Genomic DNA, 27,998 nt, shown 5'->3' on the forward strand with positions numbered 1-27,998 from the left:
TTTCTTCATGTGGATCTTAGTTTCTAACCTATATCAATTTCCTTTCTCTCTGAAAAACTTTGAACATTTCTTGACAGGCAGATCTACTGGTGACATCACCCCTCAGTTTTTGTTTATCTTTTCTTTCTTTCTTTCTTTCTTTCTTTCTTTCTTTCTTTCTTTCTTTCTTTCTTTCTTTCCTTTCTTCTTTCTTTTCTTTCTTTTCTTTCTTTCTTTCTTTCTTTCTTTCTTTCTTTCTTTCTTTCTTTCTTTCTTTTTAAAGTATATTCTGCTGGACACAACTCTAGTTGGTAGGTTTTTGCAGAGAAGTCTCATGAAAATCTTACCTTCGTTTTAGATAACTAAGGTGTATTCCCCCACCTGGCTTCTTTTAATTCAAGATTTTCTGTGTCTTTGATTTTTCTGCAGTTTGGATATGATATGCCTAAGCGTAGATTTTTCTGGCATTTGTCTGCTTACTATTCTTTGAGCTTCCTGGTTGTGGTTTGGTGTCATTTAATTTTGGAAAATTCTCAGGTATTATTACTCCATATATTCCTTCTTTCTTGTCCTTTTGTATCCCCATTACAAGTATGATTACAGTTTTACAATTGTTCTACAGTTCTTAGATACTCTGTTCTGTTTCATTCTTTTTTCTCTTTGCTTTTCAGTTTGGGGGATTTCTAGTGACATATCTTCAAGCTCACAGATTCTTTTCTCAACTGTGTCCAATCTACTGATGAGCCCATCAAAGGCATTATTTATTTCTTTACTGTTTTTTATTTCTAGCCACTTTCTTCGGATTCTTAGAGTTTCCATCTCTCTGTTACATTATCCATCCGTTCTTGCAGGTGGGTAATGTACGAGTTGTCCACTTTTTCCATTAGAGCCCTTGGCATGGTGATCATAGTTATTTTAAGTTCCCGATCTGATACTTCTAAAATTTCTGCTATATTGAGCCTGGCTCCGATGCTTGCTCTGTGTCTTCAAGCTGTGGGTTTTTGCCTTTTAGTATGCCTTGTTTTTTTTTGTTTTTGTTTTTGTTTTTTTTTTTAAAGCTGAACATGATGTACCGGGTAAAAGGAACTGCGGTAAATATGCCTTTAGCGTGAGGTTCTATGTTTATCTGTGTAGAAGTAAAGTTATATTTACCATCTGCTGAAGCTAAGGTGTTAGAGGCTAAAATTTCCTCTGGTGTCCTTGTATTTTTTCCCCCACACCGTTGTCTTTGGGTTTTCCCAGAGACTTCTGAAAAAAAGTCTGAGGCTTGCAGTTCTTGCCACTGTAATCCCTGGTTATTGTTCAGGAGCCATACATAACAACGTGGTGGTGAGGTATGGAGGAAGGCGAAGTGTCCTCTCCATCCTAGGATTCAGTCAGTCAGCTTTTAGCAAGCCAGTGCCTCAGGCTGCGACCTTCACAACTGCTTCTTAGCCACTCCCCTACTCTCTGCTTAGGTGAGACTGGAAGGCTACTGGGAACTGGAGTTGGTTACTTCCCATCGCCTGTGTCTGTGAGGCTCTGGTAAAACCCAGAATGGCTACGCTTTAATAAAATCGTTTCCTTGAGGGCAGGGTTTTGTTAAGGGGAACAGAGTACTCTGGGCATATTTAAAAATGGTTTACTTTTTCCTTTCCCCTGAGGGAAACAGGCAGTTTTTCTCTGATCTTCAGGGAGCACCTGATAGGGCTCCTGGGAGTAAGCTCATGAAAATGTGGGGCCTCCCCCTTTAATTTTTAACTCTCAAGGTTGTACACACCAAGCCCCTGGCAAGCTGATTTGTCAATGACAGTGTCAGTTTCTTGCCCTCCCCCTAGCACCCCCCTCACTGTCTCTAGCAGCTGCTTCTGATCCTGGTAAGCTGATTATATTCACCTCTCTCAAATTTGGGTTGTAGTAATTTGCCTTGTGATCTCAGTTTTCTTATGTATCTAAAAGAAAGTTGTTGATTTTCAGTTTTAGCTTCTGTCTTATTGTGAAGACAGGAGTGACAGCTTCCAAGCTGAAACCAGATGTCTCATGGAGATATTTTTCTAGTGTTTTTTTTTTACTATGCCAGATAACGATACACATATTTCTATACATGTCTCTTGACACACATACGTGTGTATTTCTGTTACTTCAGAAGTAAAATACCTGGCCCTAAGCTATGCTCATTTTTAGATCTAGTGTACAATGTCAAACACACTGCACTCCCTCCTGTAGCAAGTGAGCGTTCTCATTGCACCACATCCTCACAAACACTTGGTATTGGCAGTCTTTTTACTCTTCAAGTATTTGGGAGGATGTTGGTATCTCACTATGATTTTAATTCAAATGTACATGATTATTAAGGAAGTTGAGCTCTATTTATTATTTTTAAAAGATTTTATTTATTATTCATGAGAGACACACACAGACACAGGCAGAGGGAGAAGCAGGCTCCATGCAGGGAGCCTGACGTGGGACTTGATCCTGGGTCTCCAGGATCATACCCCAGGCGAAAGCAGCGCCAAACCGCTGAGCCACCTGGGCTGCCCTGAGCTCACTTTAATATCTTTTTTTATCAATTACATTTTCAGGTCTTCTACCCATTTTTCTATTAGATCGTCTTTTTCTTACTGACTTGCAGGAGTTATTTACATATTCTGAATGTGAGCCCTTTATCAGGTATAAATATCGTATATATCTGTTTTCAACTTTTTACTCTCTTAATGGTGTCTTTTGATAGACACATACTCTTAATTTAAATGTTGTCTAATTTATCAAGCTCTTCCTTTATAGCTGTTGCTTTTTGTGATTTAAGAAATCTTTCCCTAACTAAGGGCACCTGGCTGGCTCTGTTGGAAGACCATGCAGCTCTTGATCTCAAGGTCATGAGTTCAAACCCCACATTGGGTGTAGAGATTTTTTTTTTATTATTTTTTAAGATTTTATTTATTTATTCATGAGAATACACAGGAAAGAGAGAGAGAGGCAGAGACACAGGCAGAGGGAGAAGCAGGCTCCATGCAGGGAGCCTGACGTGGGACTCGATCCTGGGTCTCCCAGATCAGGCCCTGGGTGAAGGCAGTGCTAAACCGCTGAGCCACCAGGCTGCCCGTCTTTTAAAAATAAAACTAAAAAAAGAGCTAAGTTTAAAAAAAAAAAAAAAAAAAGTAATCTTTCCCTAACTGCAGATCATAAAAATAATTTATTAAGGTTTACTTTTTACCATTCATATTTATTTATTTATTTATTTATTTATTTATTTATTTATTTAAAGATTTTATTTATTTATTCATGATAGTCACAGAGAGAGAGAGAGGCAGCGACACAGGCAGAGGGAGAAGCAGGCTCCATGCAGGGAGCCTGACTCGGGACTCGATTCCGGGTCTCGGGTCTCGAGGATCACGCCCTGGGCCAAAGGCGGGCGCCAAACCGCTGCGCCACCCAGGGATCCCACCATTCATATTTAAATGTACATTTCTATTGCAATTTATTTTTGTGAATGGTGAATAGTTTTAAGATTTAAAACTATTTTGTGAATAGTTTCAAGATTTAACTTTTGGGGCACCTGAGTGGCTCAGTCAGTTAAATGTCTGATTCTTGATTTCAGTTCAGGTCATGATCTCATAATCATGAGATCAAGCCCATGTCAGGCTCTGCTCTAGGCATGGAGCGTGCTTAGATTTATCTCTCCCTCTGCTCCCCCTGGCCCCACTTACATTCTCTCTCTTAGAAAAAAAAATGCCTTTTTATATGACTATCCAATTAACCTAGCAGCATTAATTTTTAATGCATTTTTATCAGTGATCTGAAATACTTTTGTCATAGCTCACATATCCCCATATGTGTTGGTTTGTTTTGGGGCTGTGATCTTTTCCATTGTTCTAATTTCTAGTCTTGTTTCAGTATCACTGCCTTAATTTTTATAGCTTTTATTAAATTTTTAATTTATAGAGTTGTCTCTCTTACTTATTTCTTCTTTAACAATGTCTTGGCTTTTCTTGGCCCTTTATATCTCATATACATTTTATTTTATTTATTTTATTTTATTTTATTTTTATTTTTAAAGATTTTATTTATTCATGAGAGACAGAGGGTGGGGGGGAAAGGCAGAGATACAGGCAGAGGGAGAAGTAGGCTCCAGCAGGGAGCCCGATGTGGGACTCTATCCCAGTACTCCAGGATCACAGCCTGAGCTGAAGGCAGATGCTTAACCACTGAGCCACCCAGGTGTCCCTCTTTCTCTGATTTTTATTATGGTGAGGTTTTGTATATGATTATGGTAGTATTGCTAACAAATTAGGAACAGTATTTCACGTAATCTTTTAAATGTTTAACATCTCTTGCAAGAAGCCACCCACCTGGATGGCTCAGTGGTTGGATGAGTGCCTGCCTTCGGCCCAGGGCGTGATCCTGGAGTCCCAGAATCGAGTCCCACATCACACTTCCTGCATGGAGCCTGCTTCTCCCTCTGCCTGCGTCTCTGCCTCTTTCTCTCTCGGTGTCTCTAATGTGTAAATAAATAAAATCTTTTAAAAAATAATAATAAAGCACATTTGTTAGTATAACCAGTCAAGATTGATTGGTCAATTTGGCATTTGATGGAAATCTCCATGTCCACAGAGGGATGGATGGGATCATTGACTATTTATGCAGATATAAACTATGGCAAATTTTAAAAAACTCCCAGGGATCTATCTATAGATACCTTCTCATTGATCCTAGATTTATCAAAAATATTTTTAAATGCTTTATTTTTGGGGATAATCTACAAAAAAAAAGAGAGAGAGAGAGAGATAAGCTTACTCTGCAGTTCCCCTTGCTTATTTTTGCTTTTCTTGCCTGTGCTTTTCATGTCAGATCCAAAAAGTATATTGCCAAGACCAATGTCAGGAACTTTCTCCCTATGCCATCTTCTAGGAATTTTATAGTTTCATATCTTACACAAGTCTTTAATCAATCTCAAGTTAATTTTTGTATGGTGTAAGATAAGGATATCTAGTTTTTAACAGTCTACTAAAGACTATCCTTTATTGTATATTCTTGGTGCCCTTGTCAAAAGTTAGTTGACCATATATGCATGGGTTATTTATTGGATTTCCATTAGGTTCTAGTCTGCATCTTCTACATGACACTTATTTTTATAACCAAGTCATGTTATTTCTATGCCCAAAATCACAATAAGGAAATCCAGATATATAAATTTCTTTTTTTAAAGATTTTATTTATTTATTCATCAAATAAACACATATGGGGATATGTGAGCTATGACAAAAGTATTTCAGATCACACACACACAGAGAGAGAGAGAGGGAGGGAGGGAGGCAGAGACACAGGCAGAGGGAGAAGCAGGCTCCATGCAGGGAGCCCGACGTGGGACTCGATCCCAGATCTCCAGATTCACACCCTGGGCAGAAGGCAGGCGCTAAACCACTGAGCCACCCAGGGATCCCCAGATATATAAATTTCTTGATGTCTCCTTATCAGCAGTCTCAGATTTACCAGAAACCAGAAACCTCAGAAATCCCCAGATATATAAATTTCTTGATGTCTCCTTATCAGCAGTCTCAGATTCACCAGAAAGGCTGATTTCACTTGGTTGATGTAAAATAACTACTGGGTGATAGTTTTAAGTTGTCCAGTGTTTTATGTATCGGTAAACTATAGAGTCACCTACCAGACTTGAATAATAATTGGCATTATTATGTTTAAGTAAGAAGATAGATGACCACAATAAAAGTAAATGTACCTTTAGGAAAATCTGTTCCTATCTTACAAATTTACTAGTATGACTACTTTCATTTCATTTCATTTCATTATAAGTATATTATTTCTGAGACTAAATACTACAACCATTCTAACCAAACAGGTGTGAAGCAGCCCAGACACTCACTTTACCAATCAGTGTCCAAGGTTGAACTATCCATGAAGCATCTGAACAGAAGGGTTGCTTCTAGGCACATCCGAGTGCTGGTTCATTCCTAGAGGGACAGGGGGTCAGAATCATCTTTCTCACAACAAATTGCCCTGTGGCCCAATATGCTAGGGTGCTCATTTTCACTATTGGGGATTACAGTACTCTCTAAAGTGAGAGTTAAGGTGGGAGTGAACTGCTGTCAGAAAGTTTTACCAGGGCTATCTGTGAATGACTTTACTTTTAGGCCCCACATAGTGTGATTAGAGCCCTTGCTGTTCTTTTCTTTCCTTTCTCTTCCTCTGTCTCCTTAACTAACCTGGAAGAATTTAATTAACACATTAAGATTTCTTATACTCTAATACTCTAGAATTATACTGAACACATTAAACACTCATTAATTCACACTGCTTGTCCCACATTTCTAATTATTCCACTTGGACTAAATTGAAGTTTATTTTGCTCAGGAAAATTTTGTTATGGATAGCTCAAAGTGAAAGGTGCGGGGAAGGGGTACCAGGCTGGCTCAGTCAGTGGAGTATGTAACTCTTGATTTCAGGGATATAGGTTTGAGCCCCACATGGTGTGTAGAGATTACTTAAAAAAATAAGTAAAATCTTTTTTAAAAAGAGAAAGCAAAGGAATGATTGAAATATTGATGTGAACAAGCTGTTAATTTAATGTTTGTTTAAAAGTATTTATTTAAAAATCACCCAAAGAACTTCTGTTACATTGAATGAATAAATATTGTTAATCTTTATGTTTTTTTTCAACAAATATTAACTGGTCACAGAAGCATGGAATCAAATATGACATGGTACTGTGTATTAACTTAAAAAATAAAGTATAACCTAAGAAATGCTTGGAGTGTTGTTTTGCCACCCACTAAAGTATATGTACATATACACAGGCCAACATCCCTGATGAATATAGATGTGAAAATCTTGGGGGATCCCTGGGTGGCGCAGCAGTTTGGCGCCTGCCTTTGGCCCAGGGCATGATCCTGGAGACCCGGGATTGAATCCCACATCAGGCTCCCGGTGCATGGAGCCTGCTTCTCCCTCTGCCTGTGTCTTTGCCTCCCTCTCTCTCTCTCTGTGACTATCATAAATAAATTTAAAAAAAAAAAAAAAAGGGAAAGGTTGTTAAAAAAAAAAAAAGATGTGAAAATCTTTTTTTTTAAGATTTTATTTATTTATTCATAGAGACACAGAGAGAGAGAGGCAGAGACACAGGCAGAGGGAGAAGCAGGCTCCATGCAGAGAGCCTGATGTGGGACTCGATCCATGGTCTCCAGGATCACGCCCTGGGCTGCAGGAGGCACCAAACCGCTGCACCACCGCGGTTGCCCTAGATGTGAAAATCTTAACCAAGTATTAGCAAACCAAATTGAACAGCACATTAAAAGGATCATACACCTTAATCAAATGAGATTTTTTTCCTGGAATGCAAGGATAGTTCAATACACACAAATCAATAAATATGATACACCACATTAATAGGAGGAAAGACAAAAATCGTGTGATTATCTCAACAGATGCAGAAAAGCATTTGACAAAATTCAACATTTTTGCGTGATAGAAAACATGGAAACAACCTAAGTGTCCATCAACGAATGGATAATGTGATATATACAACTAAAACTAATATATATAAAAATTGCATTGAGGGATCCCTGGGTGGCGCAGCGGTTTAGCACCTGCCTTTGGCCCAGGGGCGCGATCCTGGAGACCCGGGATCGAATCCCACGTCGGGCTCCCGGTGCATGGAGCCTGCTTCTCCCTCTGCCTGTGTCTCTGCCTCTCTCTCTCTCCCTCTCTCTCTCTCTCTGTGACTATCATAAATAAATAAATTTTTAAAAATTAAAAAAATATATTTTAAAAAATTGCATTGAAATTGCAATATATATGGGACGCCTGGGTGGCTCAGTGGTTGAGCATCTGCCTTTGGTTCAGGGTGTGATCCCAGGTCTGGGGATCAAGTCCTGCATCAGGCTCCCTGCAAGGAACCTGCTCCTCCCTCTGCCTATGTCTCTGCCTCTCTCTCTGTCTCTCATGAATAAATGAATGAAATCCTTTTTAAAAATTGCTAGTATGTATGTACATATATACATAAATATACATATATATACACATACACACACATATATATACTAGTCATAAGGAAATCCTCCCTTTTGTGGCAACATGGATGGACCTTTGAACCTTGAGGGCATTATACTAAGTGAAATAAGTCAGATAAAGACAAATACTGTATGATCTCACTTATGTGTGGAATCTAAAAACATGAACTGGAGAGAGTAGAATAGTGATTGCCAAGGGCTGAGTGGTAGAAGAAATGGAGAGATGTTGATCAGAGTACAAACTTTCAGTTACAAGATGAAGTTCTGGGTATCTAATGTATAGTGTAGTGACTATAATTAACAATATTGTATACTTGAAAAATAATATTGTATATTTGAAAGTTGCTATGAGAGTAGAGATTTAATGTTCTCACCATAAATACAACAAAACATGGTGAGGTAAAGGACTGTTAACTAACTATATTGTAGGGCAGCCCAGGTGGCTCAGTGGTTTAGCACTGCCTTCAGCCCAGGGCTGAAGGCCCTGGATCCTGGAGACATGGGATCGAGTCCCACATCAGGCTCCCTGCGTGGAGCCTGCTTCTCCCTCTGCCTGTGTCTCTGCCTCTCTCTCTCTCTCTCTCTCTCATGAATAAATACAAAATCTTAAAAAAAACTATATTGTGGTAAACAAGTTGCAATAAATACATATATCAAATAATCACATTGTACATCTTAAATTTACACAATGATACACAGCAATTATTTCTCAATAAACATGAAAATTGGAAATCACTATGTAGTCATTAATAAACAACCTGTACAGAGATGTTTATAGCAGCTTTATTTATAACTCAAAACTTGGAAGAACCAAGATGTACATGAATGGGTAAACTGATGTAATCCTGATAATGGAATATTATGCAGCATTAAAAAACGAGATACAGAGCCATAAAAGGAAATGTAGGAACTATAAATTCATATTACTAACTTCAGCCAATCTGAAGAGGGTACATATAATATGATTCTATGATATTCTGGAAAAGGCAAAACTATGGAGACCCTAAAAAGATTAGTGGTTCCCAGGGGTTTGGAGGAGGGATGAATAGGCAGATCACAGTGGACTTGCAAGGCAGTAAAACTACTCTGTAGGATAGTATAATGTATACATTCATTCTGTATTTGTCCAAATTCATAAAATGTACAATACCAAGAGTGAACCCTAATGTGAACTATAGGCATTGGGTTTATTGGGAACAATGTACCACTCTGGTGAGAGATGTTGATAATCAGGGTGCTATATACTATGGTGGCAGGGGATGTATAGGAAATCACTATACCCTTCTCTCAATTTTACTTGAACCTAAAACTAATAAAGGTGGGGTTTTTTTTGTTTTAATTGGCCTGCCACAAAATCAGTTTCAAAGAGTGACAAAAGTCTCCTAATTTGGAAATGCACTGAAGATTAGAATGGAGAAAACAATTTATAGTAAATTTATAGTAAAGCAGAAATTTACATGCTGTTTTTCCAAAGTACTTTAATGATTTTTGAAGAGGCCATGGGAGCCCAAACAGGGACAAAGCAACTGCCCCTAAACATTCATACAGGGGAGAAAAATGACTCATTTTTAAAATTTAGAATTCAAAACATCATCAGAAATGGGCAGTCAGGGCACCTGAGTGGCTCAGTGGTTGAGCATTGGCCTTCGGCTCAGGTCATGACCCTGGCGTCCTGGGATCCAGTGCCCATACTGGGCTCCCAATAGGGAGCCTGTCTCTCCCTCTGCCTATCTATGTCTCTACCTCTCTCTCTTTATTCTTTCAGGAATAAATAACATCTTAAAAAAGGTGGGGGGCAGTCAAATTAGACAGGATATTCTCAGTTTCTTTCCAAATGAACTATTTCCAATCTAGCTTTGATTTCATAATTTCAAATTATCTATGTGCTTAAAAATAATTGTCCTTGAGAAAGGGAGGTTTGACTTATGATGACATCCAATGTGCTCTAGAGTGTTCAAAAATAATGTTTTGGACATAGCATATAATGAGTTTACATACACAAAGACCTGATTGACAAATAAGCTGGTCTACCAAAAAGCAAACAAACAAAAACAAACCCTGCTGTTTTGGAGAGCTAGAAACTCATCCATACAAGTCAAAAAAACCTAATAAGCAAAATCCATGCTGAAAGGCTTTAGTTGAGACCATATTTAGCTTGATGTTATCACATTGGAATAACACCAAGAATCAGAGTAATTGTTGGCTGATAGCAGGGAAACAAATCCGTGATATCACCTTTGACTGAGTTTTATCACTATACAATCTTTAATGCTAAAGATTGCAGTCCACTCGAGTATTATTGGAAAAGAAAACTTAGAGTAAAAATATCCCGCGTACTGGAACAGAAAGAGGTTATCATTACATTTATTAAATATAGAATATTAAAAAAAATATAGAATATTAACTAAGTCTTATTGCATTTATTATGTTCTTTTTTAAAAAACACTTTTTATTTATTCATGAGAGACAGAGAGAGGCAGAGACACATAGGCAGAGGGAGAAGCAGGCTCCAAGCAGGGAGCCCGACGCGGGACTCGATTCAGGTCTCACGCCCTGGGCCGAAGGCAAGCGCTGAACCGCTGAGCCCCCGGGGCTGCCATATTTTAGTCTTTTACAAAGTCTTACACTTATGTATCTCAAGAATATGCAACAATTAACCTACAAAATATAAACATCCAATAGGGTTTAAAAAGTAGTTCAAATTGCTCTATCAGAGGACAAAGAAACAAAGTGTTGTTATACATTTTCTCTATTTTCTACTAGTACTACTGAACACTATTGCCACTGTGAACGATTCCTATTGTGGTTTTGTTCAAACAATAGCATTTATGTAACAGGAAAGTAAATGTTACAGAATGGATGTAATGTCAAACACCCACTTTTCATATTTTTATGTTGAAATAGTAACTCTGTGTATAATCCTAACGTGCGCGCTGCGTCCCGTGACGGCTCTGGAAGCCTGTCCGCGCCAGCCCTGCCCGGGACCCCAGACCAGGAGACAAGGGCCCCTCCCGCGGGGAAACCAACCCGGCACCCTGCCCCTCGCAAGTCCCGCCTTCATGACAAACCCCGCCCCTCGGGCCTGTGCAGGCCTCGCCCCCAGAACCCCAGCGTTTCCGTAATTGGCCCGCCTCCGCAGGGTCCAGGCTCCGCCCCTGACGATCCAAACTGGCCACTGCCTGGATAGTTCTGGACAAGAGCTCCCCTCTTCCGGTTCAGGCGTCAAGGTGGCGCCCAACCCGCCTAGCTCAGTCTTTTCCGGTCTCTGTCCGGCGTGGCAGGGCGGGCAGGCAGCCTTAGCCCTTTCAAGACTCTGTCATGGCCGCGCCCTGCCTCTCCTTCCGGCTTCAGCTGTCATGGCGGCGCCCTGAGTAACCACTTCCGAACCCAACTCCTCCATTGTCCGGCTCTTTCTACCCTCCGGCTACTATGGCGGCGCCCAGGGCTCAACGGAAGTTAAACATCGGAAGTGAGGCGGTTCCTCTGCCCGGAAGCGAGCGCGGCGCTGGGAAAGATGGCGGCGGCGGCGGCTGCTGCGGTGGGCAACGCGGTGCCCTGCGGGGCCCGGCCTTGCGGGGCCCGGCCCGGCGGGCAGCCCAAGCCCAGGCCGCAGCCGCGCACCCTCCTCGCTGCCGGCCCGGCGCTCATAGCGAGCGGCGATGAGCTGGTCGCAGCCGTATGGCCGTACCGGCGACTGGCGCTGCTGCGGCGCCTCACGGTGCTGCCGTTCGCGGGACTGCTCTACCCGGCCTGGGTGGGCGCCGCGGCCGCCGGCTGCTGGGGCTGGGGCAGCAGCTGGGTGCAGATCCCTGAAGCCGCGCTGCTTGTGCTTGCCACCATCTGCCTCGCGCACGCGCTCACCGTCCTCTCGGGGCATTGGTCCGTGCACGCGCACTGCGCGCTCACCTGCACCCCGGTAAGTGCGCGGGCACGAGCCCGACCCTGGGCTCGGTCGGGCCTTGCGGCGGGTCACAGTCACGACGTTCGTGTCGATCCCCACCCCATCCCGGGCCTCCTGTTTCCAGGGCCTGAGTCCCCAGCGGTGTCCTCTGGGTGGCCCAATCCTGGTCCCGCTACTGACTTGTGCGACCCTGGCGCAGATTACTTTCCTTCCTTGGAATCCTTCCCTGGTGTGGTCATTTAGATTCGATAGGGTAATACCTATAAAAAGCTCAGTGTAGGCTCCAGCATATGTCGCTCTTTGATTTGGCTTGTTAATGTTAGCTACCATAGTAGCGAGTACTAGGTACTTTCTCCTGGAAACGGTCATGTTCTCCTTCTATCTCCTATCTTGGTTTTCAAAATGTGAGGCTAGGCCTTCGAGGTGTGTTCCTGTATCTGTGAAGCTTGTTTTGAGAACTCAGTTGTCCAGTGCGTAAAGGTCCTTGCATACTAGGACCGAAATTAGGTTGAAATGTTCTTTGATCGTAGCATTTAAGAGGAGCAGGAGCAATTTGTGGGCAAGTGACTTAACTGTTTCGGAGTCTCTTTAGACCTGTGTCCAAGATGAGGGTGGTGACATTGAGGGCTTCTGTTGGAATATAGCAGCACGGTAGCACTTCTGACCCTTAACCCCCAGGATCTGGATAGGGAGAGCAGCTGGATCAGCAGTTACTGCTGGTGACTGCACTGCTGTTCTCTGGGCCTGCCTCAGATGACACTGGCATGTTTGGAGCCATGGGCACCGAGGTCCAGCCAGCCTCCCCGTTGATCCCAGGCATGTGTTTCTGGAAGAAGAGGGAAAGGGAAGAGCATGAATGGCTGCAGAAAAAGACAGAAGCTCCCTCTCTTTAAATCCAAATGTGGACTGAGTCCTCTCTTTTCTGAGGGAATTAAGTCTCGGTTGTCCCAATAAGCGTTATCCCAGGGGAGGGGCTCAAACTATGGGCTTGGTGACTTCAGGTCAATACAATGAAAGACTCCAGTGAGGGACAAAGAAATACAGGGAAGTTGGAGGGAGTGTGACCAGCCACCCCAACCTCCACTTCCAGCTGCCTTTTGGCCTGCAGCTAGAAAGCATGTGTGTTAACTTTCTTTCCAGCGGTGGAAGAAAAAGAGGAGCTAAGCGACCATGGGGTGAGGACAAGCAGATCTGGGTTTCCATCAGAGATCTCAGGTTCTTTTCTCTGGGTTTCACTTTCCCTTTGTGTAAATTGAGAACCGTAACACCCACCGCGTGCCATTAGGAGAAGAAACTGAAAAACTGCAAAGTGCCTGGCCTGGCAGTGGCCTGGCAGTAGCCCCGAGTAGCTCTTCACACTTTTTTTCCACGGTGTTTTTGTAGTTAAGTCTTTGTTATTTTTTGCCTGCTCCAAGGCTGGTGATCTTCCCAAGGGGCAGGCAGGGCCCTTCTTCTGAGGGTCACCCTTTGGCACCTGCCCTCACACACACACACACCCACCATAGGGGCTGATGAGCCAGCGCCGCAGCAGTGAGATGGGTACAGCTCAGGCTTCAGGCCTCACATATTCATCCATTGCCTCTGCATTTTAAGCACTGAGGAAACAGCAGTGAACAAAACAGACAGAAGCTCTTGCCTTCATAGTATTGGTGGGAGAGGTAGAGCTTGCGCTCAGCCACCAGTGCTACAGAGAGGAAAACCCTGGCCAAGGAGAGGAACATTGTAAGGACCTCTTATGTGGAGCCTCCTCTGGGGGAGGTCTTTTGAGAAGGGGACATTTGTACAAAGCCCTGAAGCTGTTTGTGGGACCACATGTTCGAGGCAGAGAAAACAGCTTGTGCCGAGGCCCTTGGCTGAAGCAAGGACAGGCCTCGTTGTCCCCCATCATTTCAGGACACGAAATAGTTAAGAGAGGGGATGCAGAGCAGCAGCCGGCCAGTGGGCTGTGACAAGACTTGGCCCACGTGGTTTATGGGTGCAGGTCATGCAGGGGACATTCTTCCTGTTTGAGTTCAGCAGAACCCCAAGCATTGGGTGCTGTCTGTGACTCCGATTTTTATGATACGAGACCAGAGGTGTGGTGAGGTGGTATCTTTGTCTCAGTGACAGACTGGAGAGTGGACAGGCCAGTGCTCTGAGCCTAGAGCCGCTGTGCTTGCAACCTCACCAGGAGGGCTTTGGAGCTGGGGGTTGAGAAGGCCTTGGCAACACCGCTTTGCCCCTCGCAGGAGTACGACCCCAGGAAAGCAACCTTCGTGAAGGTGGTGCCGACCCCCAACAATGGTTCCACTGAGCTCGTGGCCCTGCACCGGGATGAGGTAGGGACGGACCAGCTGTTGGGCTGCTCAGCCCAGGACTTGGGTGGGACTCCCAGGCCTGACAGACACCCCCAGGTGTGGGCCTTCTGCCATAGACATGCCTGCTCCCACAGGGTGAAGATGGACAGGAGGTGCTGTCCTTTGAATTCCAGAAGATCAAGTATTCCTACGACACCCTGGAGAAGAAGCGCTTCCTCCCTGTGGCCTTTCCCGTGAGAAATGCCTTCTCATACTACCAGAGCAACAGAGGGTTCCAGGAGGATTCAGAGATCCGTGCAGCCGAGAAGAAATTTGGGAGCAATAAGTGAGTCCTGATGTGCCCATGTGTTGTGACAGGGCTGGGGCTCTGCCTGTGGTCACAGCATGGACATTTGGCTGAGCCACTGGCTCCTTTTCCTGTTACTGCCCTGTCAAGTCCTCGTGCCTAGGAAATGGGAGAGGAGCCCGCCCCTTCAACGATACATCCCAGGTGAAGATGGCAGTCACCTTTTGAGAAATGTGTTCTAGTCTTACCTCCCCTGGACTCACCAGCTGACAGGGACCCTGGAGGTGCTCTCCAACAGGAGCCCATGCAACTCTTCGTGGCAGCCTGGGCCAACGCCCCAGAGAGTTGACTGCTGATGCTTGTTTTGTAATTATTGTAGGATTTCTCTTTGTTTTTAAGCTTTTCTTTTAAGTGTGTGTTATCACCATGCTTCTCATACTCATCTCAGCACTTTAGGAAGAGTGATAAAGGAGTTGCCAGTGATCACAATAGTTCTCCTTTCTACTGGGCATGATGGCAGGCACCTTGTACATACTTCCTCCCTTTAATCCGCAAAACCACCAGTGCTGACATGGAACTAGGTGGGGGCAGAGCAGAGCTTTAGAGCTCATTGTTCATCACCAGAGCCCCTGGTCCTGCCTCCATGATAATTGTCCTCAATCTGAAAACCCTCAGAACCTTTAGAGAATTCTTTTCTTATTCAGTTGCTTTTAAAAAACTACCGAGGTTTAAAAAAAACAACAACAACAAAAAAAACTGAGGTACTGTCACAAGTAGCAATCTAATAAGAAGATTCACAAGAAATTTATACCTTTACCTTCTGCTTGGGGTCAGCCTTGGTGGTGGCCTGGGATGTCCCTTCTCACATCTCCTGGCTCATGCAAAGTTACCTGATATAATACAGAATGGGGTCTGGTTGTTGTTATCACAGTGGTTTCTTTTTCTTACACCCCATATCTAGGACACATCTCCAAGGGCAGAGTAAGGGTGGCCCTACTTGACCTGGCTGGTCCCCTGGCCAGACTGGGCCACCCCACAGTGGCACAGAACACACCCTTAGGCCTTACTCCTCAATTTATGGGGCTTATTTAAAGGAGGTTTTAGAAAATTTCAGCTCCAGACCTCCCCTCTCCAACTCGGAGTGGAGCTCAGGCCCCAGAAGATTCCACAGTGCCCAGCTGCCAGGCCTTTTCTGCACAGCGGCAGGGCTCCCATCTCACAGTCAGGGAGCTCCTTCTCTGCCCGCCTTCTTACTCAACCTGATGATAAGTTCTGTCTCCCACTAGCCCTGCTTGGGTGGGTGGCTGCCTGCTTGAACAGCCTGTCGCTAGTTCAGAAGCTTTACCTGGGTTCTGCGGAGGAGAGGGCTGGCAACAGTTAGCACGCCTGCCCCAGTGCCTTGGGGACAAGGAGAGCCGTAGTAGAGTGGAGTGTCCTTTCTGGCTCATTCTCTGGGGAGGCCTGCAATGCTCTGAGTGAAGGTGTCAGGGTGGGGCGTCTGAGGTCTCATACTATGAACAGGATGTGGGGTCTGGTCTCTTGCAGGGCTGAGATGGTGGTGCCTGACTTCTCGGAGTTGTTCAAGGAGAGAGCCACAGCACCTTTCTTTGTGTTCCAGGTAGAGCAGCAGCTTGAGCCCTTCTCCCCATCCCACCTTCCCTCATCCCTTGGGGCTTTCCACAGCAGTCTCCATTTCCAGACCTGAAATCCTCTTTGTGTCCTCATGGATCTGAGCCCATGGGCAGAATGACCTTTGGTGTCCCTTCCCAGCCTCCACAGGGGTCTTCGTGTGCCCCCATGGATGGCCGGGCAGGGGTGTGGACACACAGGCTGTGTCCTACAGGTGTTTTGCGTGGGGCTCTGGTGTCTGGATGAGTACTGGTACTACAGCGTCTTCACACTCTCCATGCTGGTGGCCTTCGAGGCTTCCTTGGTGCAGCAGCAGATGCGGAACATGTCTGAGATCCGGAAGATGGGCAACAAGCCCCACATGATCCAGGTGTGGCCAACAGGGAGATTGGCCGGAGCAGGGTGGGGGGCTGCCAGTCCCAGTGTTTGTGTGCAGTGGGAACAGGGTGAGATCAGCTCCAGGGATGCGCCTGCATCATGCGCACTGTAGGATCCAGAGCTGACTGCACCTTACCTCTACCCAGGTCTACCGCAGCCGAAAGTGGAGGCCCATTGCCAGTGATGAGATTGTTCCTGGAGACATCGTCTCCATTGGTGAGGCACAATTCTGATCTGTCCTGGTGGGAGCCCTTTCTCTTGGCTCCTCTCTAACCCTCCTGCCCCTTCCTGCAGGCCGCTCCCCGCAGGAAAACCTAGTGCCATGTGATGTGCTGCTGCTGCGAGGCCGCTGCATTGTGGACGAGGCCATGCTCACAGGGGAGTCGGTGCCACAGATGAAGGTGCTGGGTGGGGAGCGGGGGTCGTACTCAGTGTGTCACTGTCCTATTCGTGGAGGAGGGAGAGGGTTGGTAGCTGGGCCATCATCCTGCCCAGGCATGGATGGAGGAGGAATGGAACCCTGGCCTAAGAGACTAGAAGAGGCAGAGTAGGTGCAGTGCCTAGTTGGAGCTTCCAGATTTCCTGGTCTTGCCCTCGGACGAAGGGGAGCTGGGTAATAATGAGAGGGAAGGAGATCAGAAAGGCCAAGATCGTCAGGAGTTGTCCAGGCCAGGGACCAGGGACGTCGGACTGAGGTGGGCTGAGGGGAAACCAAGAGTAAAAAGCCTCAAGCCAATTGTGAGATCACGAGGAGTCGACGTGGAGTCGACGTGAGTCAATGTGAGTGCACCTGCAGGTGGAGAGGAGGCATGGCAGGCTGCTGTTCCTGGTCAGCTGCACTGTGTTAGGCTAGGAGCCCTGCAGGGGTCAGAGTGGCTCATCCCAGCCCCAGGAGCCTACTCTTGCCAGACTGGGGACAGAGGAGGCTGAGATGAGACCGCCCTCACCATTCTTTCCTTCCTGCTCAGGAGCCCATTGAAGACCTTAACCCTGACCGGGTGCTGGACCTCCAGGCTGACTCTCGGCTCCATGTCATCTTTGGGGGCACCAAGGTGGTGCAGCACATCCCCCCGCAGAAGGCCACCACGGGCCTGAAGCGTAGGTGCCTTGGGGGGTCTGAAGTGTCCTGGCCCTACCATCCCCACCCCCTCCACATCTGCTTGACTGTGAGGGAGTTGGGATGAACAGACACAAATGATGCTGGTCCTGTTTGTCTCTGCAGCGGTTGACAACGGGTGTGTGGCCTACGTTCTTAGGACTGGATTCAATACATCCCAGGTATGGCCCCTTGTCTGGCTCTGGGGAGGGTAGGCCTTAGGGCGGGTGGCAGACAGTCGACAGTGGCTCTTTCAGACCCCAGAACATCCTCGCCAAAGACTTATTTAGACAGCAGGTATCGGCCTGTGGCCAGGGCGCAGACATGAGCCCTACACCAGGCCTGCTATCTTCAGCTGAGGTTCTGGTGGGGAGCACAGAAAGGAAACTGGCCAAACACACTGGGGTCACGAACAGAATCACACCCGTAAACTTGACTAAAGTGAGCGCTGCCTTGTAGAGGTAATTGGCAGCACCTCCTTCTGAAAGACTCAGTCCCCCCATCTCAGCCACTTCTTGCCCTGACCCCCAGTTTTTGACCACTGGTCTTTATAGCCCTTAGCCAAGTTGCAGCCCCCTACATAGTTGTGTGGACCCTGTGTCATGGGTGCAAGAGTCACAGGTGGGCCCAGGGCAGGCACCCCCCATCCAGACAGAGAATGTGGCCTGGTGCTCTCAGGTGTGAGAGGCCACCTCCCTGGCAGAAAAGGCCTCTAAGCTTCTGATCTTCTAGGGCAAGCTGCTGCGCACCATCCTCTTTGGAGTCAAGAGGGTAACTGCAAACAACCTGGAGACCTTCATTTTCATCCTCTTCCTCCTTGTGTTTGCCATCGCAGCAGCTGCCTATGTGTGGATTGAAGGTATATGCGGGGGCCCCTCCCCTGCCTGCTGGCCCCCTCCCTCCCTCCGGCCCCTAGGCTGGCAGGCCCTGTCTCTGCAGGCACCAAGGACCCTAGCCGGAACCGTTACAAGCTCTTTCTGGAATGCACACTGATCCTCACATCAGTCGTGCCCCCGGAATTGCCCATTGAGTTGTCTCTGGCTGTCAATACCTCCCTCATCGCCCTGGCCAAGCTGTGTGAGTGCCTGGGTCAGGGCTGGGGCGCTGAGTGGGCCAGGGCCTGACAGAACCCCTGACCCTGACTCCCCACTTCCCAGACATGTACTGCACGGAGCCCTTCCGGATCCCATTCGCCGGCAAGGTGGAGGTGTGCTGCTTTGACAAGACAGGGACCTTGACTAGCGACAGCCTGGTCGTTCGTGGAGTGGCTGGGCTCAGGTGAGCACGAGTGGCCTGGGCTCTTGCCCAGCAGATGGCTTTGCAGGAACTCAAAGGACAGATAGCACCCACCCCTAGGTCCCATGGTGTACCCCAAAAGTCTGATGGGGAGCGGGGAGGCTCCTTTTGTTCCTCAATGTGGCAGCGACAGGGGCCCGGCTCCACCCCAAGCAGCCATTTGACCTTTAGAGACATCCACAAGATGGGCACAGATGTCCCGAGGACCAAGACAGTGCAATCCTCTGGGCCCCTGCAATGCGAGCCCAGAGTGGGAGCCCATCCCTCATCCTGGCTAGCGACTCCCAGGGGTTCTTCCACTCTATCAGCAGCTGTTTCCTATCTTTGCAGAGATGGGAAGGAGGTCACTCCTGTGTCCAACATCCCTGTAGAAACGCACCGTGCCCTGGCCTCATGCCACTCCCTCATGCAGCTGGATGATGGCACCCTTGTGGGTGACCCACTCGAGAAGGCTATGCTGACAGCTGTGGACTGGACACTGACCAAAGGTGAGGGGCTGGAGCTTTGGGCCCAGCTGGGCTGAACTGTCAGCTCTCGCACCCCTGGGCAGGCGGGCTACATCCCTCAGAGACAGTGTGTCCAGCTCAGGGGCAGGCAAGCCCACAGCTCTGGTGGTCCCCTAGGTGGGTGGGCACAGGCTTACCTCTGACCTGAGATAGTCCACCCCTTGGAAGTAGAACCTGCCCCACCTGCTGGAAGCCACGGGCAGCGTCCTCTGAGTACAGATCTCCCAATCTGATCCCTCCTAGAGCGAGGAGCCCCCCATCCCCCTTCCCTACCCTGCAGGGTCTGGGTCTGAGGGCGGGGGGAACAGAGGGGTGGAAAGGGGAGGCGGGGGCTTGGCTGCCTCTTTGGAGCGAAGGCCCTCAGGATTCGTACTTATTTGTTTCCAGATGAGAAAGTATTCCCCCGAAGTATTAAAACTCAGGGGCTGAAAATTCACCAGCGCTTTCATTTTGCCAGTGCCCTAAAGCGAATGTCCGTGCTCGCCTCCTATGAGAAGCTAGGCTCCACTGATCTCTGCTACATCGCGGCTGTGAAGGGGGCCCCCGAAACCCTGCACTCCATGGTGAGCCAGCCCCGGCCCCGGGGGAAGGGGGGCGTGGGGCGGTCGGTGACATCCCCTGCGTTCCCTGCAGTTCGCCCAGTGCCCACCTGACTACCACCACATCCATACGGAGATTTCCCGGGAAGGAGCCCGAGTCCTGGCGCTGGGGTACAAGGAACTGGGGCACCTCACCCACCAGCAGGTAAGGGTTCAGGCCCCCCATCTGCTGGCCCTGTATCCATACCGCCATCTATTCCCTGCAGCATCACCATGAGCAGGCACAGTTTCTTCCTCCTCCCTGGCATCTACCTTGGGAGGCCCTGAGTGGCCCTCAGTCCTTGGTCCCTTCTCTACTGTGTACCTGCTTCTTATGGAACCCCATCCCACCCTGGCTTCTGAGGCCACTTCCTGCAGAGTAACCAGGGCTCCATGCAGCCTCTTATCCCACACCCTTGAATCCTCACACTCCCCAGGGATCACCAGGAGGCACCTTGGATTCCTGTCTCCAGCCCCGTTCTACCCCTACCCTGCCTGACCACCCAATCACCACGTGGTGTTGGGGTACCCCCAGTTCTCTGTCATACTGTTTATCCTGCCAATTATTGGCTCCTCCCATTTCCACCATCAGTAGTGCTGTTTTATCTGGTTCCCCCTTTGTTCTCATCCAGTCCAGTTACAGCTAATGGCTGGGAAATCCTTCTAGAACGTATATACCAGGTTGCGTCCCTGTGTTCAGACCCCAGGTCACAGCTTACTCTCCTGCCCCCAGGACCACCCTGCTTGGTGCCTCTCCCTGAGCCTATCTGCCCCATTCCCCTGCGTTTGTCTTTTATGGCAGTTAGTCTTCTGATTTCTGGGACTCTCTTCCAGTAGAAGGCAAGCTTTATGAGGGCAAGAGTTTGCGGTTTCTGGTATGAGGTATAGGGTGAGCATGCGCTTAATGGATAACAAAGGAGTATCTGACTTTGCCATCTTGGAAGTGGAGTCACAGAGGCTTATGCCCTGTTGTTGCTCACACTAGGGAGTAAAGCCCCGTGGTGGGGAAACCAGGGTCATGTGGGTCCAGGGTACCTTCTGCCCTCCCTACTTCTTACCTGAGCCTCAAGTGTTCCTCCTGTAAGGATGGGCCCTTCCCTGACCCCCACTCCACTGCTTGAAAATGGAGGAGGGATGGGTCATGAGGGTAACCCTGTATCCCTTTATAGGCCCGGGAGGTCAAACGGGAGGCCCTGGAGTGCAACCTCAAGTTCGTTGGCTTCATCGTGGTCTCCTGCCCACTCAAGGCTGACTCTAAGTCCGTAATCCGGGAGATCCAGAATGCATCCCACCGGGTACAGCTGCTGGGCCCCAAGGGTGGGTGGGTCTTGGTTCCTTTTTCCAGAGAGAGCAATGTGACAACGGAGGGCAGTTCTCCCCTCAGTGGGGCAGGTGTGGGTGGGTATCCACGTCTCAGTCTCAAGGATGTCTTTCTTGGATTTTGACCAAGCTCCATCACAGCTCTGGTGCTCATGCTGTCCCAGGTCCCCCTTTGGGACCTGATCTGTGCACACCCTTCTCAAGTTACTTCTTTTGCCCCCGGCATCCCTGGGAGGCGAGGGCAATTCCCCCACTCCACCCCATCCTAGAGACGAGGAGTTGGACTGCAGATGTAGAGGCAACTCCTAGACAAACTACATCCATCTGTCCTGTGGTTTCTATTTTTTAGTTTGGGACTCAGGATGTAGTTTAGGATGTGAGAGGATAGTGAGCAGTCTCAGAGTTGGTGACGTGAATACCCCACCTGGCCCTCAGCGGTCACAGCCCGTCTTCCCATCACCGGGCTCTAACTGAGAAGACTGGAGCATCTGCTCCCTCTACCTAGGGCAGCTACCAAGTCAAGAGGGTTCACACCAATGGTTGGTTCTTAGTCTGTATTACAAATAAAGGCTGTGAGTGTTCTTAGACACACATACATGTATCGTTGGCATAAAACACCACCAGGTTGGGATGGATTGTGGTCCTTGGAAGCCCATTCTGCATCAGGGGGCCAAGACTACCTTCTGTGGCCTTGTTTAGAGGGGCCTCAGCCACCAGGTCTGGAGTTCTGACCTGCGAGGCCCTGCCCCACTGTGCCTCTATGTTCTCAGGTGGTCATGATCACAGGTGACAACCCGCTCACTGCCTGCCACGTGGCTCAGGAACTGCACTTCATTGAAAAGGCACAAACACTGATCCTGCAGCCTCCCACGGAGAAAGGTGAGGTATCATGAGTCCATAGGCTGGGGGAACCCTGAGTCCAAGAACAGCTCTGATCTGGTGGCCCACCTGCATTTCAGGCCTGAGAGAATACCCTCACTGTCATCCAGTATCTGTGACCCAGACCTGTGGAACATAGCCATGCTTTATCAGCATGCTTGGGCCCTCTGGCCAAGGAGCCCCACACCTATATGTCCAGCAGTAGGCAGGCAATAACTGGTCTGGGGTCAGTGACGACTTAGAACCAGAGTGGTTGATTGTCGTCACACCAGGCCATGTTTCCTATCCTCACACCTGTTTTGGGCCTGGCAGGCTGCCTGTACACAGTGAGGGCTCCCCTCCTCTAAGCACAGGGATGCTAGTGCTCATCCTCAGCATGGCCAGACCCTAGGCAGGGTCTGGTTTGTGTTACCATGTTGGCCCCTCTGCCCTACATGGGAGGCCTCATCATCCCACACCCTATAGGAGGAAAGTGAACAGGTGTGCTGTTGACACTCCCACCTTATAGATAAGGAAACAGAAGTAAACTCACCCACCTTAGTGATACTGTGACTAAGGATTTGAACCCAGATGTTCTGACTCCAGAGTTCATGGCCTCTGGTCACTCCTGAGTAATCAAATTGGCTGCAAGTGGTGCCCCAGAATAGAACCAGTTGAGGGGCAGTCCAACCCCAGCACCTCCAACTGGTAGAGTATGGGTTCTGTCAGATGCCAGGGGATGGTGCCTGCCTGGGGAGCCACATGCACGGGGTTGGTTGCCAGGCTGCAGGTCAGAGAAGGGTACTGGCTTCTGGAACTCTGCTGGATTCTAGAATTTCGCAGTCCTTCTAGTCTGCACCATTGGTCCCACATGTCTGTCATCTCTGTCCCGGCCCCAGGGATTAGAGGCAGGTGGCCCAGAGATGGTAATCAGGACTGTTGATTGGCGAGTGAAGTTGCTCTAGCAAAAAAGCCATCGTAAAAGTCAGATGGAGGTTGTTTTCCCTTCCAGCCCAGACAACCCAGGATGAGCCATGCAGTGCCAGAAGGCCTCCTTCAGCCATCCTTGTTTCTCAGTGTCCATGCCCGGGTCAGCCATCTAGAAAGATGAAGTGGTTGGCAAGCAGTATCTGGCCCAAGAAAGTGACTCAGTGCCCTGGCCCTGAAAGAGCAGGGTTTCAGACAGGTCCCAGGGTCAGCGGTGTCTTGCTCCTGAGGTCAGGCTGTCTAGATTTAAATCTGTGGTCTCAGGCCAGTGGCCTAGGCTCTGGGTTCTTGAATCCTTTGTATTAGAGGGTTCTGTGAACAACATCTGTGGGGTTGCTGGGGTCTAGGGTGCAGGTGTAGATGGGGGTTGGTAGAGATAAAAAGAGGTGGGGGGCCAAGAAGTTGCTTCAGAGAGATGAGACTGGGACGGCATATGTGGGCTTCACGTGAGGGGGAGTTGCTGACTGGCTGAACCCCCTCCCTGACCCTGGGCTCTGGCCCTGCAGGTCGACCCTGTGAGTGGCGCTCCATCGATGGCAGTGTCATGCTGCCCCTGGCCAGGGGCTCCCCGAAGTCACTGGCCCTGGAGCATGCGCTGTGCCTCACGGGCGATGGCCTGGCCCACTTACAAGCTGAGGACCCCCAGCAGCTGCTTCACCTCATCCCCCATGTGCAGGTGTTTGCCCGTGTGGCCCCCAAACAGAAGGTGTGTACAGAGGAGGTTGGGGGGCAGGCAGAGCCCTGGGGTCAGCACACAGCCCTCACTCAGTCCATCTCTGCACCCATAGGAATTTGTCATCACCAGCCTGAAGGAGCTGGGCTACGTGACCCTCATGTGTGGCGACGGCACCAATGATGTGGGTGCCCTGAAGCATGCTGACGTGGGTGAGTCCTGCAAGCTGAGGGACTGTTCCTTCCGTTACTGTCCTGCAGCGCAGCTTAGCATCAGAGATATGTCACTGAGCGAGTTCTCTGAGGAGGCAGGGAATGGAGCAGGTGCCAGTGGGATTGGGGATCTGAGGAGTGCAGGTCTTTGGAAGGGACATAGGTGTCAGAGGAACAAGGTGGGGCAGGCAGGCACTGGGACCTCTGGGAGTATAGGAAGACAGGTGGACTCCAGGTGGCAGACACAGCTTGGTTTGTTCAGGCCTCCCGGTACTGTGAGGAGGACCATGTGGGCAGTGAGTGCTGAGGCTGGAGGCAGGGGAAGATGGAATAAGTAGGGATGCACAAACTGAAGCTGAGGTGTTTGCCAGCTGTTCACAGCCTTGGATTTCTGTCAACAGAATGCAGTTGTCAGGTTAAGGTTTCAAGACCAATCTGATGGGGCACTTGGGTGGCTCAGTTAAGCGTCCAACTCTTGATTTTGGCTGAGGTTATGATTTTAGGATTTGTGAGAGCAAGCCGCATGTTGGCTCTGGACTTGAGTGTAGCCTGCTTGAGATTCTCTCTCTCTCTTTTTCTCTCTCCTTCCTCCTCCCCAGCCCCCCACTCCACCCCTGTTTAAATGCACTTTTTTTTTTTATAAGACTTTATTTATTCATTCATGAGAGAGAGCCAGAGATGTAGGCAGAGGGAGAAGCAGGGTTCCCACAGGGAGCCTGATGCAGGACTCGATCCCAGGACCCTGGGATCACGACCTGAGCCAAAGGCAGAAGCTCAGCCACTGAGCTACTCGGGTGCCCCCACATGCGCACTCTCTCTAAAAATAAAGGAAAAAACCAACGTGATGTACCTAAAGCGCTTTTCAGATTCTTAACTACTTTATTAATTGTTATTCCTTAGAATTGTGATCCTTGGCAGTATATTTTGGAAATTAGTTGTTTTTGTTTTTTTTCAAGATTTTTATAAATTATTTGAGAGAGCAGAAGTGGCAGGAGAAGGACATAGGGAAAAGGAGAAGCAGACTTCCTGCTGAGCAGGGCACAGACTTGGGGCTTGATCCCAGGACCCTGAAATCATGATCTGACCCAAAGGCAGACGCTTAACCCACTGAGCCACCTAGGTATTGCCGGAAATCAGTTTTGACTCCTCAGGTTTTCTGTGTATTTGGGTTTTGCTTTCCAAATGTAGAAAGTAGTATAGATGCTCTTTGAGGCACTCCTTGGGGAGATCATCTGAGATGGGGAGGTTTGGCTCCTGTGAGTAGACACGGCACTCCATTCTGCATGGGGCCTCACTTGACACAGGGCCAGCCGCTGGGGTGACTGGATCCCTCTCGCTCCAGACACATACATACCTCCCCGCAGGTGTGGCACTCCTGGCCAATGCCCCCGAGCGAGTTGTGGAACGGCGCCGACGGCCGCGAGATAGCCCTGTTCTGAGCAGCAGTGGAGTCCGGGCCACCTCCAGGGCAGCCAAGCAGAAGTCAGGGCTCCCACCCCCCGAGGAACAACTGGTCTCCCAGCGGGTGAGTCACAGGATGTGGGTGGCAGTGGCACCCTTTGGTGGCCAAGTCTCACCCCTGCTCCCTGCCCCACAGGACCGCCTGAGCCAGGTGCTGCGTGAACTAGAGGATGAGAGCATGCCCATTGTGAAGCTGGGGGATGCCAGCATCGCTGCCCCCTTCACCTCCAAGCTCTCCTCCATCCAGTGCAGTGAGTCCCACCCCAGTCCTTCTCCCTGTGCCCATCCCCAGGCCCATCCTGATTGGCCCCATGCCCACACCTTCCTCTCCTCCCCTGCCCCCCCTACAGTCTGCCACGTGATCAAGCAGGGCCGCTGTACACTGGTGACCACGCTGCAGATGTTCAAGATCCTGGCACTCAATGCCCTCATCCTGGCCTATAGTCAGAGTGTTCTCTACTTGGAGGGCGTCAAGTTCAGTGACTTCCAGGCCACACTGCAGGGGTTGCTGCTGGCCGGCTGCTTCCTTTTCATCTCCCGTTCCAAGGTGGGCTGAGACACAGGCAAAAGCAGGGGCTCCCTCCCATCTCAGGAATACCCTTTACCTCTTTGGGCCAGCTAGGGTGGACTGTTAAAGTCACCACTACTACATGTCATCCATTTGTCTTCACAGCAGCCCTCAGGGTGGGAACTGTCATCCCCATGTTATAGATGGGGACCCCTTGAGCAGGGCAGGTGCATGCTGAGGCTCCTCACAGGGGCACAACTTGGGCCCCAGCACTGTCCACCAGCTGGGGTCTCAGGTGGCCTACACAGAACCCACAGGCAAGGAGAAGACAATGGGGAAATGATTATCAAGACCATTCAGAAAGCATGCAGTATCATGAAAAATACAGAGTGAGTGATAAGCTACAGGGGACAGCCTTAGGTTGTTCAGGGGAGCCTGTGTGATGCATAAAGAACAAGGGAACCTTCCAGGAAGTAGGCAGAAAGGCTATAGATGGGCATCTGCTAATGCCAGGAGCACCTGGTAGCCAGAGGAGGGGGTCGGTGAGTTGTGTCAATCATGCACATCTGGTGGGTCCCAGGGAGGGCTTTGGTTTGTTCCAGAACAAGGGGAGAGGGGTGGGTTTGGCTGCTCTGTGGAGCATAGGCCTTGAGTGAGGGTGTGGTGGCATCTGCACTAAGGCCTGGGTAATGAGGAGGGCTCTGGGGACTGGTGCTGACTCATAACCTCCAGGATTTGGTGACTGCTCTCTGCACGAATCCTGCCAGGAGGCAGGGTGGACTGGTGCAGGGGGGCCTGGACCCTGACATGTCCCTCCACCCTGCTACTACAGCCCCTCAAGACTCTCTCCCGAGAGCGGCCCCTGCCCAACATCTTCAACCTGTACACCGTCCTTACGGTCGTGCTCCAGTTCTGTGTCCACTTCCTGAGTCTCGTCTACCTGTACAGTGAGGCCCAGGCCCGGAGCCCCAAGAAGTGAGTGCTGCCCCAGCATGGGAGTTGGGGAGGGGCAGGGCGCTCGTAGGCAGTGGGCAGTGTCCCTGCAGTGGAGGCTACAGGAGGATGTGCAGCCAGGCATTACCCCTGTGGGGTAACCAAGGTCTAGCCAGTGGGGTCAGCCAGGCAGAGAGCCCTGGCTCTGTACAGGGATGACGGGGGTCAGAGACGGCCCTGTCCCCTGTGTGTTGCTGCAGGCAGGAGCAGTTCGTGGACCTGTACAAGGAGTTTGAGCCAAGCCTGGTCAACAGCACCGTGTACATCATGGCAATGGCCATGCAGATGGCCACCTTTGCCATCAACTACAAAGTGAGGCCCAGCCCTTTCCTGAGTTCACCCTGCTCACTTTCCTGGCCTCTACAGCACATGACTCTTCATCTTTCTGTCCCCACAGGGCCCACCATTCATGGAAAGCTTGCCAGAGAACAAGCCCCTCGTGTGGAGCCTGGCTGTGTCACTCCTGGCCATCGTAGGCCTGCTCCTTGGCTCCTCGCCTGACTTCAACAGTCAGTTTGGCCTCGTGGACATCCCTGTGGAGGTGAGTGACCCTGTGGATGTGGCCCCAGGACTTAGCCTGGGCCCATCCACAGGCACCCGGCTCACCAGTGTTCCTTGCCCCACAGTTCAAGCTGGTCATCGCCCAGGTCCTGCTCCTGGACTTCTGCCTGGCGCTCCTGGCCGACCGTGTCCTGCAGTTCTTCCTGGGGACCCCGAAGCTGAAAGTGCCTTCCTGAGATGGCAGTGCCGGCACTTGCTGCCCATGTTGGTGCCACCGGGCGGGAGCCCCAAGAGGGAACACTGCCCCAGTGGTGAGGCAGGTCCGGCCTTGCCACCAGGACTGAACTGAGCTGGGACCACCCCGCAGCCACTTGAGGGCCTGGCTGGCAGAACCAGCCTAGGGCCAGCACCTTTGGTAAATAAAGCCGCATCCACGATTTTAAGAAGCCTTGCCTCCACCTTTGTCTGTACCACTGGAGGGGTCATGGTGGGGCTGTGCAGTCACCGAGCAGGGAGGGTCCTGGCACCTCCCCAGA

At 49.3% G+C, this 27,998-nt stretch overlaps 1 protein-coding gene and 1 long non-coding RNA gene across 2 annotated transcripts; one reads left to right on the forward strand and one right to left on the reverse strand.

The window, feature by feature from the left end:
- Positions 1-9,295: 9,295 nt before the first annotated feature.
- Positions 9,296-22,941, reverse strand: LOC144290231 (uncharacterized). Its single transcript, XR_013358011.1, has 3 exons — positions 22,685-22,941; positions 15,284-15,356; positions 9,296-12,709 (listed from the first exon to the last, which is right to left on the reverse strand). It is a non-coding gene; the product is annotated as an uncharacterized LOC144290231 (long non-coding RNA).
- ATP13A1 (ATPase 13A1) lies at positions 11,482-27,908 on the forward strand. Its single transcript, XM_077859226.1, has 26 exons — positions 11,482-11,898; positions 14,112-14,201; positions 14,315-14,505; positions 16,012-16,084; positions 16,310-16,465; positions 16,620-16,689; positions 16,768-16,874; positions 17,442-17,571; positions 17,696-17,751; positions 18,302-18,428; positions 18,509-18,646; positions 18,727-18,847; positions 19,196-19,353; positions 19,759-19,934; positions 20,005-20,115; positions 21,119-21,244; positions 22,040-22,148; positions 23,621-23,820; positions 23,903-23,999; positions 25,364-25,524; positions 25,597-25,711; positions 25,811-26,007; positions 26,801-26,943; positions 27,162-27,273; positions 27,359-27,502; positions 27,588-27,908. The coding sequence occupies exons 1-26, from the start codon at positions 11,497-11,499 to the stop codon at positions 27,696-27,698; spliced, it is 3,621 nt and encodes a 1,206-aa protein (XP_077715352.1). The 5' UTR covers positions 11,482-11,496; the 3' UTR covers positions 27,699-27,908.
- The last annotated feature ends 90 nt before the right edge of the window (positions 27,909-27,998 follow it).

This window comes from Canis aureus, chromosome 19, assembly GCF_053574225.1.
Source record: "Canis aureus isolate CA01 chromosome 19, VMU_Caureus_v.1.0, whole genome shotgun sequence".
In the NCBI taxonomy this organism is placed as follows: Eukaryota; Metazoa; Chordata; class Mammalia; order Carnivora; family Canidae; genus Canis; species Canis aureus.

Coding starts and splice junctions, on each gene's coding strand:
- ATP13A1 (XM_077859226.1), top strand. CDS start 11,497: ATGGCGGCGGCGGCGGCTGCTGCGGTGGGCAACGCGGTGCCCTGCGGG. Junction 16,875..17,441: donor AGTCGGTGCCACAGATGAAG/GTGCTGGGTGGG, acceptor CTTCCTGCTCAG/GAGCCCATTGAAGACCTTAA. Junction 19,935..20,004: donor CCGAAACCCTGCACTCCATG/GTGAGCCAGCCC, acceptor CGTTCCCTGCAG/TTCGCCCAGTGCCCACCTGA.